General features: G+C 39.7%; 1 protein-coding gene across 6 annotated transcripts in view; it reads left to right on the top strand.

Annotated features, from left to right (window-relative positions):
• Window positions 1–20,798, top strand: part of LOC110843483 (protein trachealess) — a 102,599-nt gene that overhangs the window by 75,871 nt on the left and 5,930 nt on the right. For 3 of the 6 annotated variants that reach the window (XM_022089450.2, XM_035847842.1, XM_035847844.1), the window contains 8 exons: window positions 9,322–9,388; window positions 9,466–9,528; window positions 9,624–9,726; window positions 15,072–15,148; window positions 16,507–16,596; window positions 17,025–17,090; window positions 17,167–17,266; window positions 19,442–19,560. In XM_022089450.2, coding sequence (XP_021945142.1) covers window positions 9,322–9,388; window positions 9,466–9,528; window positions 9,624–9,726; window positions 15,072–15,148; window positions 16,507–16,596; window positions 17,025–17,090; window positions 17,167–17,266; window positions 19,442–19,560 — 685 coding nt within the window. Of the gene's footprint in view, window positions 1–3,241; window positions 4,083–4,817; window positions 4,972–9,321; window positions 9,389–9,465; window positions 9,529–9,623; window positions 9,727–15,071; window positions 15,149–16,506; window positions 16,597–17,024; window positions 17,091–17,166; window positions 17,267–19,441; window positions 19,561–20,798 lie in introns of those variants that run through there. The other 3 variants (XM_035847843.1, XM_035847846.1, XM_035847845.1) reach the window with 2 other exon arrangements.

Below are 20,798 nucleotides of genomic sequence, written 5' to 3'. Positions count from 1 at the left end.
AAAACCATCAAATGAGTTTTTAGGAATGTCATAAAAATTTAAAGCTATTACTTTCGTGGTGTAATGAATTTGCCATTGGTTGTTGTCTCGTCATATGCAGCGAAATATTTCCAGCAGGTACGTATTTATTATAACATCACCAGCGCGTAGGAACATGCATGTCTTAGCAATTTGACTTTCACCCCCGACATGACGACTCGAGGGCAGATCGGCGAGATAAAGATTGTGCGAGTTGTGGAGTGTTTCATCCCTAATTTATACGAGGACAGCCGTACATATATCGTTATCACGCGGGATGATGGAAACAACACCATCATCAAACGAACCCCTTTCTCCTCAGCAAACCCAACGTCTCAAGCATGTCCCACGACCACCACGACCAAGGAAGCGAGGAGGATGAGTAGTAGTGAGTATTCCACTACTCAATGTTCAAAGCTAGACCGGAAGATCAGAGGGAATTCAGAAAGTCATCTCACGTTCTCACGTTTCCTGTAGATCGTCGGAATTTCATTGATATGCCAGCTTGTAATAAGGGAACGTAAATCCCGTGATTCCAGTGTAATTTTGACCAAGAAGTTGGCACTTTCTTGTCACCACGAGCTTTCTCTGGGCAGATCAAGTATGTAGGTAATGGAAACCAAGAAGAGTCGTCTATTCTCTCCTCAGCCTTTCGACTTCAAGCCCACTCGGCTTCTCAGAGATTCTCCAAAGGTTAACTCAAAGACTGAGAAATTCTTGAATTCTAATGTGACGAAAAACCTATACGGTCGCTCGTGAAAACAGATACATCATAAGGTGTAAACTGATAATAAAAAGTCTAAAAATATTTTTAGGTTTTGATCTTTTTCCCCATGCAATGTTTATTCATGAAAGAAAACTTGAAAATTTCTTACCAAATGGTACTTTCCACTAAGATTCGTCCATAAACCGCAAGTGTGCATCCATGTAAAGAGGCTGGTTTGAGAGGGGGCTTGCGTTTCATGTTATTTAGACAGTTGAAACTGATGGGAAATATTGGATGCTCCGTGAGCAAGAGACTTGGTCGGTGCTGCATGGTTGGCTGAGGGTTTCTCACATTTTAGTATTCCAATCAGCAACTTGGGATTCTTGCGGATCTTTCTCTTTTCCTATATATTTTCCCTGTCCGACGTTAGATGAAAGTCTGTCTGCTTGCTGAACTCAAAGTATTTTCAAGACTTTCTCCTCTTCATGTTTTTACCCAGGACACCGTTTCTTCTTCTGATTGTATAAGATACCAGCGTCACGGGAGCTGTTTGAGCCTGGACTTGAACAAACACTACACACTACAAGCATGAATGAGTAGGAGGACGCGGAGGGTGAGAACAGCAGTCGCATCCATTCTGTATGAAATGTTTTATTAATCATTCTCAAAAATTGAAATTTTCCCGTGGTGAAAGAGTTTTTAAGGTTTTCAAGAAAATCTGTTGAAAAATTGAACTATTTACGGCGAAACATAACTCTATTACCCAACGTGGTGCAACGATTGTAAAACTATTTTTATTGCATCATAAAATAGGTCGATCAGGTGAGTTTATATGTGATTTGAACTGGGTGATGGACCGGACGTGAGTTGGATGGTCACATCGTGGTAGTTTTGCTGGCTGAAGGGCTTAAGGTCTTTGGAGAATTGAGAAGGAGTGTGTATCAAGCCGCCAGAGAAGTGATTTTTGTTTAGGTCACAAAGTTTCTTCTTAATACATTGGTATTCCTGTGCGGAGAAAGCAATGTGAAATCCATGAACCACGCAGTCAACAGCACTGCATTCGTGAATCATCGCAGCCCCCACACGTTCCGTTGGGGTTTCTTTACGAGCTGCCGAAAGTGTGACTTTGCTATCACGTTCAGCCCTTCCGCCGAATACAGAGTAGCAGCGAGGACCACAATGGTCCTCCTCCTGCTGCTTCTGAATCCAACAATCCAACCAAGGCTGTCTAGCGATGGCCGGCCAGAAAGAAAGTAGTGCAATGTCAACAGGCCCCTTATTTCTGCCAGCATTGCTTTAGTCAGTCGAGTACTGCTGCAGTGTTCATTCGTGTCAAACACAATATCAACCAGTCACCGATATGCTTGCATACAGAGCAGCTCCTCCACCGCTCAGAACTCGAGAGAGAAAAGAAACCCTTTGAATGACAATTTAGTAAAAAAGAAAAAAAGAAGTACGGGACTACGTGCTACGTGGTTTGGTTTGGATCTCAGCTCATGTCCGTCATCATTCTCATCATCAGCTTTTAACTTTTTTTGTTGCGAGACGCATCCTCAACTCCACTTGCACGTTCCACAAAAAACGCTATGAAACCAAAACAAAAACTACTCGGCATGCTATGATCATGATGTTGATGATGCTTTCCTACCTGACTGGGGGAAGTCACGTTGATCTAGTTAAATACCTGTGGCTCAGTCAGACGGCCAAGTGTTTTCGCAAAAAAATTGTCACCATCCATCCATCCAACCGACCCAACTTTCCACTACCTCATCTAATCAGACACACTTGGCTCATCTGATTTCAATATTTAGCTACATTTTGTGGTAAGCTTGGTTGTGATTTTGACGTAGATTTTCCGTCTCCTCTCTCAAATAATCCTTTTCGCAGTCCATTTGCAGGAAATGACTGATTGCAAGGATTCTCATTTTTAGTTTTTTTATTTGTTTCTTAAATAATTTCATCCGCTGGTACTGTAGACCTTGACAATTTGGAATAGATTTTTGTGAACGCCAACCTTTGCAATGGATGAAATGCAGAGTTATGCCTCCGGAAGTTTGAGAGTGTGCGAGTGTGGATTTGAAAGAGGAGGAGGATCAGGCAGGTGGGAAGAGAGAGATTTTTAAGCAGTTTGCAGTTAGGCCGACCTGGGTTGAGCTGCGTGCGAAAGGATTGAGCAGCAACGTGGTATGTGATCTGGTTGAGATGAGAGCCTTCCCCCCGCAGCTCCATGCGCCAAAGAGATTTTTGCCAGCCGTGACGGCCGTACTTCCGGTGTCCCGTGGACCAATCCGGGGCTGCAGTAAGCGGGTTCTTCCTTGCCCTTTACCACTACTACTACTCCTCCGGACCGGGTTGGCATGTAGCACGACGCTCTCTCTCTCTCTCTCATCGGATGAGATGAGGAGAGCAGGAAGAAGAGATGATGATGATGAGGATGATGATGATAGAATTTGTATTGGTAGTCCAACCAACCCGTACCGCACTCTTGCACCCACAACCACTTGGTTGATACATTCGCATCTATGATTCCGCAGCCGCCACATTCACCAATTTTACTCCACGCTTCGCAAAGTTGTGACTTGCCTGAAAAGCAGTTGAGGCAGATATACACACACACATACACATTCACACAAATAACATAACACTTGCCGTAACAGTAACACTAACACTAACGAGTCATCTTAGAGCCATAGACACCACTTGAAAACGGCTACTTCCAAAACTCATCCCAATCACAACTCATTTGTTTATTGGGTGCATCTCCAATCATTCCTTACCTCGCACACACATCTTTGCCCACCCCTTCCCACGGCACACACTTACTTTCTACACACACATACTTTACTTTTACTCCACATATCAGCAACTACACAGCACAAAGTAAACAAGTGATTAGTCATTCAGATCAGATTTGTTTTCTCTGCATAATTATCTCAAATTCCTCACTTAACAATATTGTGGAGTTGGGTGATACACGGGACAAGTTGCTGAAAACAAGGGTAATTTGGTTCATCAACCAAACTTCCTCTTGCCCAGTAATATAAAGCCAAGTTTGTGGAGTCTCAAATTGAACACGAACCAAGAGAACTGACGGTTCCTTGAATGTCAAAATGTCCAAAAGAACAAATAAAGCCTAATTTATAGTCTGGACTGGAGAGAAGCTCTTAAAATTCTGCAGACTCGGTGAGGTGTCTGTGGTGAGGAGATGCTGTTGTTGTGAATTCAAAAGTGACTCTTTGTGCAACCTATTTAAGAAATCACATACTTGCTAAGAAAATTTGAGGAGTTGGTTTCCGAGATTTGTAATTGCTCTAAATCTGGTGGTTTATATACGGCTTTATTACGGAGTTCTCATCAGGTATTGTAAATCGAAACACTTTGGAACATTTTTGAAGGCGGAAAAACCACGGAATGAGGGAAATCCGAGGTTTATTAGCCACGTAAGAGTCAGTAAAGAAGGGTGCGAGTGCAGGAGAAAGTCGTTACACGTTAAGCAGAGTCGTAAAAATTCACCCGGAATATCCGTTAATTGTTTTAAATTCACATTCCCCGTCATTAGTGTGCCCATGGCTCGACATTAAACGCTCCTCCTCTCATGCACAATTTACTTTTCGGGGCTTTCACTGTCAATAAAATAAAATTAATTGGGCTTCCAGTCCTGCAACGCAAACCTGTTGTTACATTAGCCACCCCCTAATTTAACTTTGACCACTGTCGAGCAACTCTGTACTTACTGCCAATTGAAGAGGAAATGGGTAATTTAGTATTCTTGGTGGTTCCTGTCAATTTTTGGGGAATTTGATGAGAACATATTGGTGACTGCGAATGATTAACCTGGTTAATAAAGCGGAGATTCGTTTGATGTTCTCAATTTAGCTTCTCGTTTAAAATGTCCAGACTCAAGTCAAACCCAACCAATCAAAAAATAATCACTTTGTATGTCTATATATCTAGTAAAGTTTAGGCAATATTCTGCGTCTGACGAGTTTCACACCCGTCTCGGATTTCCCAAAGTTCCAAACGTGCAAATGATTTACGAATGCCGTTGTCGTAATTAAACAACTTTGTTGGGGTTTCTTGGAAATTGTGATAGCAAACCTGGCGGGGTGTGGCTGGGGGGGTGTGCCCGGTCTGGGCGCCATGCTTCCCTTCCATGGAGCCGTGATGGACTATGCTGCCGTTGCAGCGGGCTCCTTTCACCCGAGGCAGTCTCCTGTCAACCAGCCATATGTCAACCATCATTCCTGGTATGAGAGCTCCATATGCATGGAGAACCTATTACTTTGTAATTGATAACTTGATTTCATAAAATATAAGAAAAGTAGTAATGCTGTAATGTGCAAAAGAACTAGGGTAATCTAAATAATGGGTTAAATGAAAATATGCTAAATTAGCCTTCCAAGTCGATCACAATACCACTCTTACAACATCTACGGCCAAGATCATGGTGACGCTAGTTTCAGAGTGCATGCGGTTATACAGTGTTGCTTGTGTTGTTATCATTATTATTGTCAAGATTGCCAACTAAAATTAAAACTGGTAATTAAAAACAGAGGGAAGCTTACAGTAATCATACAATTTATCTCCACACAAACTCTCTCAGGATTTGCTGAGTAATACTCAATTTTGTTGGAACAATTCTGTCAGAAAGAAACACGTGCCCTTTGTCTCAAGCTCTTCTCTTTGACGCACTGTGTATTTGTTTGTGTTCTGGTTTCATCTTTTGTATTTTAATAATAAGTGGAAGCTCTCCGTGATACCTTTTCTAATTAGAACGCCATTATTATCATTACTAAATATTTATTATAATGTTGGAATGGAATGATTCATACAGCTAATCACATTCTGTATTGATAATGTAGTCATACGCATAAGCAGATATATGCACCTACGCTGCTACCAATGTATAAGAATTGCATTATCGACCACCTCCAGTTATCAATTTGTTTGGATGATAAGTTACGAGAAGACGGAGGCAATTCAGCGTTGGTCGGTCGGGGCAACTGGCAACTTTAATTTACAGTTTGAATTAATAACTTTGAGTAACTACATTGTCAAATCTAATCGAGCTGGTCGTTCCACCCTCAGAGATGAAATCTTGAATGAGCCATGGGAGCCATAAATTAATATGTTGTGTGCTCCCCATCCAACCCTCGACAGAAGTACGAATCCGATATTCTTGATCACTCTTGGCCCTCTTCTTCACAAACAATCGTGTGCATTTTTTGAAGAATATTTATCCACTGAAATTATTAATGTTTTTCCGTACAGACATACGTATGCATGTACTTATGTGACAATTGAAACACATAATTTACTGATGCATAAAATTTGCATAATTCGATACCATACAGAAAGTTGATACATCATCACTACATTTTTGTATAACCCTCCCACACAAAACTTTCTGAGCCGATATATGTAAGAAATCAGCAGTAATAGGGTACCTTTTTCTGTGAAATGCAATAAATCAAAATTGAGGCTCTGCTCATTATGAACAGCCTTCTTTTTTGCTAATCTAATCACGTAATCTAAAGTAACCACCCAGGTCCAACCCTTTTGCGTTATTCGTGCAATACGCATTCAAGCTACAATTAAAATCGAGAGTGGTTTGTGGCTGGTTATTAATTGTGATAATTTTCTTGTGTTGACAAACAAACAAAAAACGAGGTCCCTTCACTTTCTGAGACACGTGGTAGATCGATACTACATCGAAAATTGAGGCCAAATGAGATTTGAACGGCGAGAGTGCATATTATTACGATGATTTGCTTTTATTACATTTATTTATTTTTACATTTCTCGAGATGTATTCAAAATCATTTGTATACGTGAAGTGAAAGAAGAGTTCATTTTTCTGCTAAATTCTGCGAATGACACCTTTCTCTTCTTCTTACGTACTTTCTCGTCACATTCGATTTTTGGTTGGAGTCTGCTGGTGGATAGCCGAGCCCCCTGACTTCTGTTCTGTTCAAATTGATTTAGGCCAAAGTTAGAATGTGTTACGATCGTTGATGAAGCCTGATCAGATAGATCCGTGGTGAGATCCTTCTGCTCCTGGTCTGGTCTGCCAAAGCTCCAGAGACGTTTCTCTCAGGAAAGAAAGGAGGCTGGGAGAATAGCGGGGGATAATTTTGTTTAGAAATAAGGCAACTCGTATTACCCAAGAGATTCGGATATTATCCGGCCATCCAATTTCAGCAATCGAACACTTACTTAAACTTTCTCCTTCTGTTGTATGCATCGGCCTCCATGTTAAAGTATCACTCGTCTACGTATTACTCTCAGGAATTTCTCCTCAGTTGCGTGTGGTCTACCGACGTAGTGCATTTTAAAGCTCTGTGTACATATGTATATTATGTGCCTTGCTTATTTTCCTATAATATGTACTATGGCGTCTGCTTTCAATTCTGAAAGGTTGGTTAAACCGAGGAAGAGTGAACAGTTAATGAATAGCAAATCAGGAAATGAATTCATCTTTGCATTTAAATTGGAACCAATAAATGACCAACCGGGTTATCGGAGCTGAATTGTACATTTGCGAACGTAATGTTGAAAGTAAACGAACATAATCAAGTGCCCCAGAGACTGACTGCCTGCCACCCGGGTCATCATCGTATCATTTCCAATCATGTCATAATCAAAACGATGACTCGACACCTTGTTCTCAACTATTAAATAAGTCAATGCCCCCCATCCGCATCGTCACTCTCTCTCGTTCTGGCTGACTTTTTATGTATGAAACCAATCCAAAAGATGATTAGGCATCCATTCCACACGCCCCGAAAGTCCAAACAGCACCACTGCCATCCAACCACCCTTGGCTCATTGCTAAACACACGCCGACCGACCCCAAGGTTGCTTGGGTAATAAGGGTGTTAAATTTAAGTCCAATATTGAATGCATTTTTTTTTGAACCGCAGATCAGGCTATCTACTTAAATATTTCCTGTAGCGAAATAGTGTGTGATACTCGCATTATTATCACAAACTATATACAACAGGTCCTTGATGCTTGGACATTATTAATGTGGATATTATGTAAATCAGGGTGGGCCTTTGCCTCTGCTCAAGAATCCTATTATGGGGTTCGCACCCACATTTGAGGGTATGCGATGTAAAAAAATGAATTTCACTCCGACAGACACCAAAGTGAGGAGGAGGTCAGTATACATATTTGTTATTAGTGTTGCTGGGTGTGTGTGTCTCCAGCGTTAGTGAGGAGAATTGTATAATAAGTTGGAATCCGACACCGATGGAGGCACGGACATATAATATATTATGTATCCGACAGAGGCTAAAGCTTTTTAAAATTGATGATCACGCCTCGGTCTCCTTCTTTCACTCACTCAACCGTTCACCCGAAACTTTGTGAAACCCAAGTAAAGTGGACCAGACCATATCGTCGGCAGCATACACGTAAATACGAACGTATAGCTGCGACACAAGTACGCGAGGGATGATGGGGTCCAGTTCTCGGGAGAATTACTTTTCAAGTGATGATGCGATGAGATGCAACTTTCCTCTGCTCCTCAACTTGTGTGTGCCGTGGTGGTAATGGCAAAGTGTGAATTGAAAATAGGATTCCCTTTACATTATTGTTTTACATGTCCAAGCTTTATTGGTGGCGACACACACGGGCGCATTTGTGTGTGCAGGCTTTAAATATTGGTCACTCACTCCTTACTCTCTCGGGGTGTGTAGTATCGTCGTCGTATCATCATGGATGTACATATGTGCTTTGTACGATAATCAATTATTTATAATTCTACAAAGTTGGATTATTCTAGGAGGCGCATATTCCTTTAGCTATGTTCAATACTGTTTAGGTATACGTGCATGTTAGTTCTAGGGTTGTGATGTTGTGGACAACGCTATTTTTTGGTGTCCATTTTTGCTACGTTGCGTTGCGTTCGATAATTTCAAAATATCGCATCTACCACAAAAGTTCTCAGTTTCTCAGTGAGTGGGCATTTCATTTTCCTTTCTCCGCTCTTTTCCCTGACCATGTTTAATCATGGACTTATCCACGAAATACTTTTCACTTGTACGGTTCACTTTTATGGTTCTCCAGAGGAAAGTTGCATTGTTTTGTAGCGTCCTCTCGAGAGACTTGTTGCCTTTCACTTAACAGTTACCGTTAACACCCTTGTGCACTTTGGTCCGGAACAAAGTGAGAAAAGGCGAGTTGGAAGTAAAAGATTCAGCAGCCAATCGCCCACCCGTCTGATTTACGGGACACTAATAACTATGGGCACGTCTATTCTAATGGTCACTCGGACCATCGGGTGAAATTTCTTTCGCCGCCTCCTTTGTCCACTTCACATCTGATCCAATTCAATGGATGGGAGCTATTTCTATTATTTTCCAGCCAGGACCTTTGCCATTTTCTTTAATGTCCCGTTATTTTTGGGCTAACTGATTCTATCTTTTTATTGAATCTGGTGCCTACATTGCCAATTCATTCGTCCAACTAAACCATGCGAAGCGTTTTTTACAAGTGTATATCTCCACCAGCGATGCAGTTGATTTGTTGTGTCTACGAGTTTTGTCACTCATGCATACACATCTCATTTCGGTTGTTTGTTTTAATTGCAGTATTTTGGAATTAAGGAAGGAGAAGAGCCGAGACGCTGCCCGTAGCCGTCGGGGGAAGGAGAATTATGTAAGATACATAAACCGTATAAGATGCGAAGATGTTGAGGAATCCAAATAAAGATTTACTCATTTTTGGATAAATAGGAATTTTACGAACTTGCAAAGTTACTACCCCTTCCTGCTGCCATCACATCTCAACTTGACAAAGTAAGTCGGAATTTGATATAATTACACATTTGAGGAACATACATATCACCATCATCTTATGCAAGTAAAATAATAATTTCATTCTTCATTTCCAGGCATCAATCATCCGACTGACAATCTCCTTCTTGCGATTAAAGGATTTCTCCGCCCAAGGCGAACCTCCATGGCAGAAAGACAATCCTAACCTAGCCAAGAAAGGTAAGTGTCGTAATAATATTTCACTATACCAAGTCTTACATCTTTTGACGAGAAATGTCATCTCTTGACTTATTGTCCACTCACCCAATCCATCATTATTGTGAGATGCGTCCTGATAACTCCTGACAAAATTGCCAAAAACATTAACTGCAATCACCAAATAGGATTTTATTGGAGGGAGTTTGAGTCATCCCAGTCAGTTATTTTTCAGTAAATCAAGTACGGATTTCAGTATCAACATGATTTCATCTTGAGCAGATTTGAGCTAACGAACCAATCTACTTTCTCCTCCTCAATCGCAATCCTGATATAATGTGATCATCTTATTCTTTATTTATGGAAAGGATTGAGTGGATTAGTTCTGGTCTGCACACACAGTAGTCTCCTCCGGCTTATGCTTTCTCCCACATGTGAGATCAACAACAGACTGGCGGTGTAATATGCTGGATATTACACCAGCAGCCTGATGAAGGATGACAATAGATTGTCAGTGAAGATCAATTTTGAGGAAAATTGTCCAGATATTCGTTCAGTGTGCATCAAATGGTGACGGGGGAGTGAGTGGAGGAGAGAGCAGCGGGTTAGCTCTGGGAGGAAGGAGAGAAAGGGTGAAAATTTATTTAGAGCTGGGAAATATTGGCTGGATGATGAATGGGACGATTGGGTTAGTGTCTGCTGGTCCGTTTGCTTTTGATTTCGTAAATCAAAACCTTATTCCTGCCTAAACCAAATAGGACAGGAGAAGAGACAAACTGGTTCCAAGTCCAATTTTGAGAGCAATAAAAATAAAGTGCAGTTGTTAGACGCATTTGTGGTAAACTTTTATTTATTTTCCTGAATTTCGGTAATATTTTACCGCAATTGGAATTCATATTGTCACTTCTTCTTCCTTCCTTTCTTCCTCTGCTGATGGTATTACATGGTTGTGATGACAAATCCACACACACACCGACCGACAAAAACACCCCTACAAGCCTGATAAATAAAATATTTCAACATGATCAAAGAGTGCATGTTAGCTCTCCTCAGCTTCAGCAGGTTGTAACTCAATTACAATGTCGAATGAAAACATGAAATGAAATTATGAAAAGCACATGGCTGAGAATACTCGACTAATTTTGATCAATTGGCTCCTTTTCATCCAGCCGACATACGCATTTTTTTACGTACGTATCAACAGTATCGACTCCTCAGCTGAATGCGTTCGTATCTCTGGTTCTGACCAAAACGGAGAAAGGACTTGATGACTAATGATGCACAATAAAAATCCAAATCACACAAAATAGGGATTTATTCCGGTCTCTAGAGTCTGACTATATTTATTCGAGATTCCTCAACAATTTTGTCAACCCTCGCCCTGGATTATGGCGTATACACACATAGTACGAGTTGCATGATGAGTAAAAAAAACTTATACTAAATCCGCAATCAGGCTGGCTACGCATCCCATTTCTGGTAACATTTCGAGGATCGAACAAGAGAAAATTTGTCTGTAGAATTGGGAATGAGCTTGATGAATGAGCGCACACATGTGTATTTTCAAGTGTTGATTAAGGAGGATAACTATTGGGAATCAACTTCACTTTCTAGCGTTTGCTTTGATGGTTTCAAAGTGAGTGAGTGAACTCAAGGCCTGACCGACGGTAATGAAATCATTTGAACCCGCACTTTCTCGCCTCTAACGAGACCTTTGTAGGTAGCTCAGGAGAAACATCCCCAACTTTTTCATCGGCAATATTAAATTACCAAACTGACCAACAGACTTGCTTTTTCGGCACTTTTTCCTCACAAGTTAGCTTTTGTTGTTGGGTTGCGTAATTTTGGGTTGGATGCCCAGCTCTGCAATTTTGTAGAATTTTCAAAATAAAACTTTTACCAGAGAACTACGTACGTACATAGAAAATTTCTGAACATAATGTTTTTTTCTCTCTCTCTCCCTCTCACATTTTATCATAGGAAACCATGAGTGGCGTGGTTTTTTAACTCCGTTTTATTGAAACAGAGAAGAAGGAAAAAGATTTTCAGCTCAACCCAAAAAAAAGTAGCAAACGATTGATGTCCATCGGGACTCGTGCTTCATTTTTTGTGCCCATATTACTGCCCAATGGTCTGGTCTCTAGAGCTTTAGTATTGGGAGAAAGAGAAAGGGTTGCGGTTTTGTAAGACGGTAACGAGCTTATAAAAGTGTGACCAGCATTAAATGTACCATGCATTTTTAAAATGCAATTTTCGCTTCCCTAATTGCATGAGTAGAGGAGTCCAACTAAAGTAAAGTTGACTTAGTCCTACAATAAAAAAATTGGTGAAAATCAGTATAAAAAGAGAGTTCATCTCACTCCAAATTTACTTTGCTCGCCTCCTTGCTTTTGGGGAGTAAATGTTGTTACTCTTGCCCATATTTACTGAAGAACTGAGGAAAGTGCACTCTCTCTGTCTCTCTCTGCAATATTAACTTTTTCCAATAGTATTGGCTGGTGAAATGACAAAATGCGTTGAGCTCCCAGCACCACAACACTATGAAAATGGAGGGGAAGAAACGTCAGAAAGTTAATCGGTATTCAGTCGAAATTCAGTTCCCGTTGTTAGCAGTCCAACGGAGAAACGGGCGCAGTTCGTGCAGCGAATTTGTGAAAAGTCCAGAGCTTTGAGACTTTCCCTTTGTTGTCTCTTCACGAAAAGAAAGTGCTGCAATGCACTGCAGAATAATATCAGTAGCACGATCGCACAGTGGGATTCTCACTATACGTCTAGGAGACCAACATATTTGGTTGGGCAAAGTGAGACGGGCTCCTCGTGCAGAGGGTTGTTGGTAGTATTATTAGTATGCCTCTACCTTGTTTGAGGATGCAATAGCTCATTTATTTCACTTTTTCGTAGCAGAGAGAGAATTAGCTGATCACACAGATTCTTTCTTCAAGTTTGAGATTTCTTCTTCTTTGTGCTAAGACCCATAATACCAACTTACATTCCTCCGCGCACCATCAGCATTGTTTGTTCATGGCCTTGTGGCGTCTTTAATTCTATTTGCCCACAATTTGAAAATATGAATGTACATACGTAGGAGCGATAAAAGAAATATGGCAGACGGCGAATATGGTGCAAGATTTATTCCCAACTTATTATTTCAATATTTGTCAAACCATGGAGTTTTTAGGGTTGACAATTCTGGAACAATTTTGAGGACCAGTTGTACCCACAGAGAAGAAAAGAAAGGACGAAACCAAACATGTTGCAGTGACAGTGTCACAACAAGAAATAATCAATGGGAAGAATGTGATCTGCCTCTTAATCGAGCGAGCGATGGTAAAAATTCGAAAGACATGATACCGATGATGACAACCATCGTTTTGTTCTCACTCGTCGTCGTCGTCGTCCGTCGTGTTTGTCTCAATTTTCCCTTCTTGCGGCCGTGAGAGCTGGATGTGGTTGAGGAGAAGTGGTGTTGGTTAGTTGGTGGTTGCCTTTCTTCTGGCTTTTTCGCCGTTGGTGCCAAATATGTTTCCTCCATTCATTTTTTATTTCATGAATATGCTCCCCATCGGATTTAAAGCTTCAAATAAATCTCCTCCTCAATCTCCTTGTAAAATGTTATTGGCCTGGATCAAAGTTTCTGACACGGGAATCTTGTGTGTGATGTTATAAAATTTGATCTTTAATGTTTATGAAGAGAGTCTATATTGCCAACCACAAAAGATGGATGAATCTGAATTTCCACAATTTGTCCACAATCCACACACATTTTCCATAATAATCCCATCAATAACATTGTTCGGCTACAAAATTGAGCCCCGTTCCCTTCTTTTTGATTTTCATTTTATTCATCATTCAGGGTTGTTTCCACCAGATAATGGTGCGAAGCTAAAGTTGGAAATAATAGGACAATTATGCGAGTAACTGTATTTTGCTGTTGTTTTCACATCCAAATAACTCTCAACACCCGTAATGATAAGCTATACAAATGGGGTTTTCAACTAAAAAGTAAATAATCGCGTAATTGCTACCTTCTGCTTTTTATCTGTGAAGAAAAGTTCAACCCGTCCTCCCCTACCAACCCTTCCACTCTTTTATTGCCTAGAATCTTCATTACCCAACCATAAAATCCATCTTGGGCATAATTGATAAAATAAAAGTGCTACTTATCACATCACAATTTCTTTCTGAATCGCATCCATTTTCCAGAATCAAAATTTCATTTTGAGGAAGGCAAAGAACACGTTTGAATTTGTTGGTGGTTGTTTGACGTTTCTTAATTTAAACATGAAATCAAAAATACTATATATATTTTGCAATTTATGTTATGCAATATAAGTATGCACAGTGTGCATACTTAAGTATGTGTGTGTCTGGTTTGCTATACACGTACATAAATACCCGAGTGCTGTGGTATAATATGCTGTGACAATTGACAAAGTAGTTTTTGTGGCTGTCACCTCAATAATGAAATGAAAGTAACTAAAACTAAGGACAATAAATTGTTCCCATTATTACAAGCTACGACCCCAAGGCAAGTAGGACAAAGTCAAGTCAACACGAGTCTCGTCGGGTGTGAAGCAGACGGGGGTCAGATCAAAAAATTAGCCGTGAGTTTTGTCGCCACTTTTTTCAGAGTCCAAGTTGACAACTTAATAGTCTCATTTCCTTTAGGAATCCGGGCTGGTAAAATAATGGCCCGCCGAGCTTTCCTTTGATATATATTCCCGACACCAACACATTTATAAAACACTGATCAACTTGATTACTTTTTACGTACAAACAACGGCATGGGGGTTACACCCTCATCGTCCTTGTCTCATTCAACAATATCTCCCGAATGTGCATGTACCAGACCCTACAAATTTATTGTCGCACCACTCTTTTCCTCCTCGCCGTCCGTGTTTTCATTAAAATATGGAACTAAATTTCCTGTTGCATTTCTTGTCTCATAATATACACGTCCAGTTACTATATGTTCAAGTACATAAACAGTATCAACTTTTGACGCATATATTTCTTTCGACTATGCACAGTTTCTAATTTGATTTACCTTAGATGCAAAGTAGGTTTTGCTGGCACTCTTGTGGACATGCATATTTTGTTGGAGAAGAAATCGGGGCGATTGAAATTGTCGCAAAGACAGAAATGAAAATCCTTCCAGTCGTCTAAAAAAGAGAGCTGGAACATGATTTAGTGAATTCTCATCTCCTCCTTAATAATCTCGCTGATGATAAATTGCCCCAAAATTAAATAAATTATTCCCACGACACTTCTGTGCTCTACGGCACAATCTGATGAGAATTTCAGTGTACGTACTGGGGACGACTCAAAGAATAAAGTCAACTAAATTAATAATTTCTTTGATATTTCAGCAAATGGAAGACCTCGCTCGTCTGGCAATATAACACTTGACCTATTCGAGCAACACCAGGGAACTCACATTCTCCAGGTACGGAAATACCCCAGCCGACCCAACCAACTCGATCCATTTTTTATTACAATTTCCACACTACGAGTATCTCAAAAAGTGTTAATTTAATTTAAAATTGTATGGTAGATCATGCTCATGATAAGTACGTACAACAAGCCGATTACATTTTGTTAACTTGTTCTAATGGTGTTATTATATCCAACTCAATTAACTTTTCGTATCGCTAACGAGAATTTCATCATTTGCCTTCGTGCAACTTATTATGATTGTAGGTTTCCGATTAATGTGCGTGTACTACATAGTAGAAATCGCAATTTTACAACCACACTACACCATCCGCTTGCAAACTTGAACCCATGATGGATAATCAAATCATGCCATAATTAAATGCGTGCATATATAAATGCATATTTATAGAAGAGGAAAAGCATGAAATTACGTACGTAAAGGCAATGCAATATGTATTAATGAAAAGTTGTATAATACATAAGTAAGAGGAGTTGAGAGCAAGTAGGGAATAATCTGAACTGAAACTATGAGCACATACGTAGGAAAGAAAAGAAATAATCCCGGCCGGACTGCAATAAATCATTTATTATCTCTTTTAAAGTAGTGGTAACCTCTGAATTTCTTTGCAATTATCTTCATCCATGTGGTTTGGTTTAATGAAAGTAATAATTATGAAGCGGATAAGTGCATTTAAGTGAGAGGAGTTGTAATGGTGGTGTAGTGGTTAAAATTGGTGGAAGTGTAACCGCTGCTGGCTATAATTCCAGTGTTATTACAACAAAACAGAGAGAATAAAAGGGTTTGGTTGTTAGCGCAGCCGAGTTTGACCATCGCATATGTATGTAACTGCTAATCACAATTCGTCAAAATCATAACACCCTGCAATTTCAAGCATTTTATTTTGGGCAATTAAAATCATTTACATTTCAAATTTATACGTTCGAGTTATGTCTCGTTGTTGCAAATTCAGAGGCATTATGATTTTCCTGGGGGTGGGCAATTGTGCAACTCTCAATTCAATAATAATACTTGCGCGACGTTATGTGACAGCGTAACAACATTTCAAAAATAATAAAGGCGTATTATGTTCATCATTCAAGTTACTATTTTACGGTAAAAAAAGTAAAAGTAAAAGATATCGGTAGTAGAACCGTCACCGTCGCACCACACACGTACACACATAATGCGCCCAATTATAATTTGACGTCTTTGTCTACTTTGTCTTGTCAAAATTGGCTCGAGGTCATGATGAACCTCTTTATTATGCTGCCTTTCGAATGTGAATGATGAACAACTTCCCCCGGATTACGCAATAAAACATGACCAAGATGATGACTTATTTCAAACTTTTTTTTCATATTTTTCAGTCCTTGGACGGCTTTGCATTTGGCCTGGCTGCAGATGGTCGCTTCCTCTACATTAGCGAGACGGTTTCGATCTATCTTGGACTTTCACAGGTAAATAATTTACAACAATGAATGTATTGTACACTTGGAAATATGTATGCGTATGCTTTCCTGTTTCATAATGACAAGTTAATTAGCTGGTGATCATGTTTATTTGACCACCAATCAGACATTCGTTCTAATTAATTCCTACATTATATAAGCAGCACATAGTATACATGTAGCTACATAATATTACCTTATACAGGGCTTATCTGATTGTTTAATCACTGTGCAAGTTAAAATTACACGCCCACCAGGACAGAATAACTTGCTTTGCAAGCACTATTAGAATTTTTCTTACTAGATAATGAGAACTTGCAGGCAATTAAAATATATAAATGTTGTGTACAAGAACGAAAATTTATATGACTTGATTTAGAACTCTGTCCATTTTAATTATGATGTTGAGTGTGACACCGGATCTGTTGCTTGTTTAGGTTGAGATGACTGGAAGTAGCATATTCGACTACATTCATCAACAAGACCATGCCGAGTTGGCTGAGGTAACATTCAAGGATCGAATCATCATTGTAATCCCCGTTGTTGGTCAATGTAACAATGTTTACTACGTGTTTACAGCAACTGAACCTCGGACTTTCCACCGGTCCTGGTGCTAATATTCCTTCACCTTCAGAATCTGAAGATGGTTCTTCCCACTCAACCACAAATAATCCTGACGGTGAGTAACTTATACGTATTTAGATATGTGCAGATGAAGAACCTCCTCGAAAGGATCCCCTCTTAAAAGAAAGCTAGTTAGATTTGGTTTCAATTTCCATTAACTCATGGCTACCATATAAAGCTGTCCAACAAATTAGATTGGATTTTAAAGCTCACATTTTAATGGTCATTTCAGGTATTATTTTCATTCCATGAAGGTATGATGGCTGCATATTTGCATCAGATATCCATGTATACATGAACAAGTGATATATTTGTTACTTGAATTGGGTTTGGCCATATACACACAGAATCAAGAACCATCACTCCTACAGTTTGAGTAAGAAAATTGCATTCAAACAAAGTTTTCCAACAATGTTACGGATCGCTGAGCAGTTTTAGTCAGTTTTAGTCTTTGCCTATAACAATTTAAATTAACTTTGGTATGAGACACGCATTGCTAATTAAGGAGAAGAGGATGGAAAGTTGGGGAAAGTTGGTGCAAAAGAAAATTTACAAGGGCTTTGTGGGGAATACATTTTCGAGTAAAGCAGCAGCCTTTTGATCCAGAATGGGGTTAAAATGTAACAAGATAAACTCTAAACTCTGCAGTTTTATCTCACAAACTTGTATGCCAGGTTCTCTCAAAATATACATTCGTCGTACCATTATTGTTTAGATTTTGCTGTCTGCGTACATATTTAGTTTACTTGTAACTTATCACGACACACATAATGCGCATTACATAAGTATTAAGGATATGAAGAATTAAATGCATGGCGATGTTGTCTCCTTATGCACGGCGCGGGGGTGGTGGAGTTGTGGGAGGAGAAGAGAAAGTAGGAGAAGGAGAGCGAGGTGTCATTTTTCCTTTCATTTTTCGTGATTCGAATTATTTTTGAGACGGCTCATATCTCATGTTTTACTACGTGTGAACAATGCCAAGTGGCTCGCGTTCGGAGGAAGTGGTAAGACCGGGTACGGACAGAGGGAAATTGGTGATCCGTGTCTGAGGGGTAGCAGAAATTGATGGCGAATCTCTTAGAGCAGCGGCAAAGACGTGACTCTTACACGCAAAGTAAAAAGTCTCGCAGGAAATCTTCCTCCCTGCCATAACCAAACTCCATGTTACGCGTTATCATCGTTATCCTGGAACCAACTACTCACTTTCCCGCAGGGAAAAGATGCAATGGTCTTCGGGTTGGACTTGATCTTGCACTTTCTCATTAATCGCGGACAAGAATTTAATATCATTTGTCCTTCTACATATCGGCCTTGGGTTGGAAGTTTAGCCACTTAGCAATGTGATAATGCTACTATTCTTCTATACATACTTGGAGATATTTAGTTTCTCTAATGCAGACTTGGCTTTAACAAAACGACAAGGTTTTTGGAGGGAATATTATTTCCAAGAAATTTTCAAGATGCGGAATACACGAAGGAAAAGAAGTTCAAGTTAATGTAAGGAAAACACCTTGAAGGTAGGAAGTCTGGGAGATAAATTGGAATAAAAAATCGTGTTTTGCTATACACTGCAATGATCTCATTTGCATCAGTTGAGAAAAATGGAATGTAAATTCAAGGAGTCCAAATCCTTCAAGATTCGACCTAAAGCTGAAATGATGGCTCATGGCTTTTTGATTCGAGTACAAACGAGAAAGTCATGCATTGACTGGATAAGAATGCAGTATTAGTTGGTTGGTTGGCTGGTTGGTTGTACAAGTGGCACTGGCTGCTTAGCTGGAGAAGCAAATTTGAAATTTATGAAAAGATGGAGAGCAGGAGGTTTAGCCTGATTGATTGATGGCACATAACCTACCAACCTTCGATAACTTCTTATTATGCAATGCTCTAGATCTCACATCCAGTTTACACGTTGCCTTTCCTTTCGCCCTCCGGATCATCATCGTCATCGCAGGAGCAGTAGCAGATTAAGCATCAGCACTGCTTGCTCCTGATCGCCAATTTATTTCCATCTACCTACTCTCGTCGAAATTAAATTAGCATTTTTGGCCCAGCATTTTTCCTTCGTGCCAAGCTCAAGTGATGTTGATGTATTTTCTGACAGAAATGAAGCATCTCTTTTCTCAAAACTACTTTGTTTGATAAATTTGATTGCTCCTTCAATTTATTCATTTAGCGTAGTGCCCTTAAGATATCATCACGTTAAAACGTTAATTTTTTTTTATTTCAGTCAACTCCGTGATGACCCTCAGCAGTGCAAACTACAAAGGTTTGGATCGAGCATTTTGCATTCGGATGAAGTCCACCCTAACCAAACGAGGATGTCATTTCAAATCTTCTGGCTATAGGGTAAGTTGTATACTGTTTGCAGTTTGTATAATGCATACGTTTGGGTCAATTCCCTGTTTCGCAAGTAGGTGAAAGTTGAAGTAAAAAACTTGCATATATCTTAAATTTATGTATATACCTCATGTAATATTAACTAGTGAAGGATGAAATGCATGTAAATTTTGTAGTTATCTTTATCAAGAAATTAATGTACAAAAGCTCCCAAGAGGACATTTAGACGAAATTAAACAAAAGCTTAAGCAAGTACACAAGTTGTAAATCTGACAGTGGTGTAGGTGCATATTACAAATAAAGTGAATAAGAGAGAGACCAACTAAAATAGAGATTGGTGATCTCCTCTCCCACAGAGCACACCATAGAATCAAGCAAACCAACGCGAGGATCGCGTTACTACCGGTTAGTCGTTGTGGACGAAACACTCAATAAAACTTATTCCCTTTCAGATAAGACAAAATGCTTGAAATTTGGTTATTCATTTGACTTGCTGGTTCATAAAGTGCTGCTGGAAAACAAGCAACACTGTTGTACTTTGGTAATATAATACCACAGTTGGACCTTGTACACAAATTGCATAATTGGTGTCTGTGACAAAGTAGGAGGAAAGCGTTCACTGGTGTGCATACTCCACGATGATACACGGCTTCAGTCATGGCTAAATACATTGGATTTAAATTATTGTTTGTTCAACCCTTCCACCAAGCAGACAAATGTGTTGCTGCGAAACCCAGCTCAAAGGGAGAGAGGTTGAGATTTGGTTAGATAATGGGCAACGCAATTTAATGCAACATTTTAATGGGAGAGGAGACGAGATTGAAACAATCTGAAATCGTTGAATTGAATTTATTTGCACAGTTTGGTTTACCAGAAGTTGAGAAGCGTGTACATTGGCCCCTCTAATTTAACTAATTCTTGTGACGTATCCCAATTGTACATCATTTCGTATCAGTATCATAGCGTCCCAAAACCAAAACCACCCCACCCAACAAGGAAATAAATAAAATGATGTATCTATGTATTTACTTATGCTGTGAACCCACTCAGTCTGAGCAATTATAGTTGTAAATGCAAATCCTACTAAAATGTCGCCAGATTGTGTTTGGAGAGGTGTAATCAGTTGAGACTACAGCAGAATTATCCTTACCTTACCCACCAGCAGCTAATCATCCTGGTTGTTGATTCTGCTTAGAGTTCAACCATACATGTGCAACAATGAAAACTTGCATGTTTTTAGAATTGAA

The sequence above is a fragment of the Folsomia candida genome, unplaced genomic scaffold, assembly GCF_002217175.1.
Source record: "Folsomia candida strain VU population unplaced genomic scaffold, ASM221717v1 Fcan01_Sc002, whole genome shotgun sequence".
Lineage (NCBI taxonomy): Eukaryota > Metazoa > Arthropoda > Collembola > Entomobryomorpha > Isotomidae > Folsomia > Folsomia candida.
Note: the sequence above shows the minus strand (reverse complement) of the source record. Positions and strands in the feature narration are given on the sequence as shown.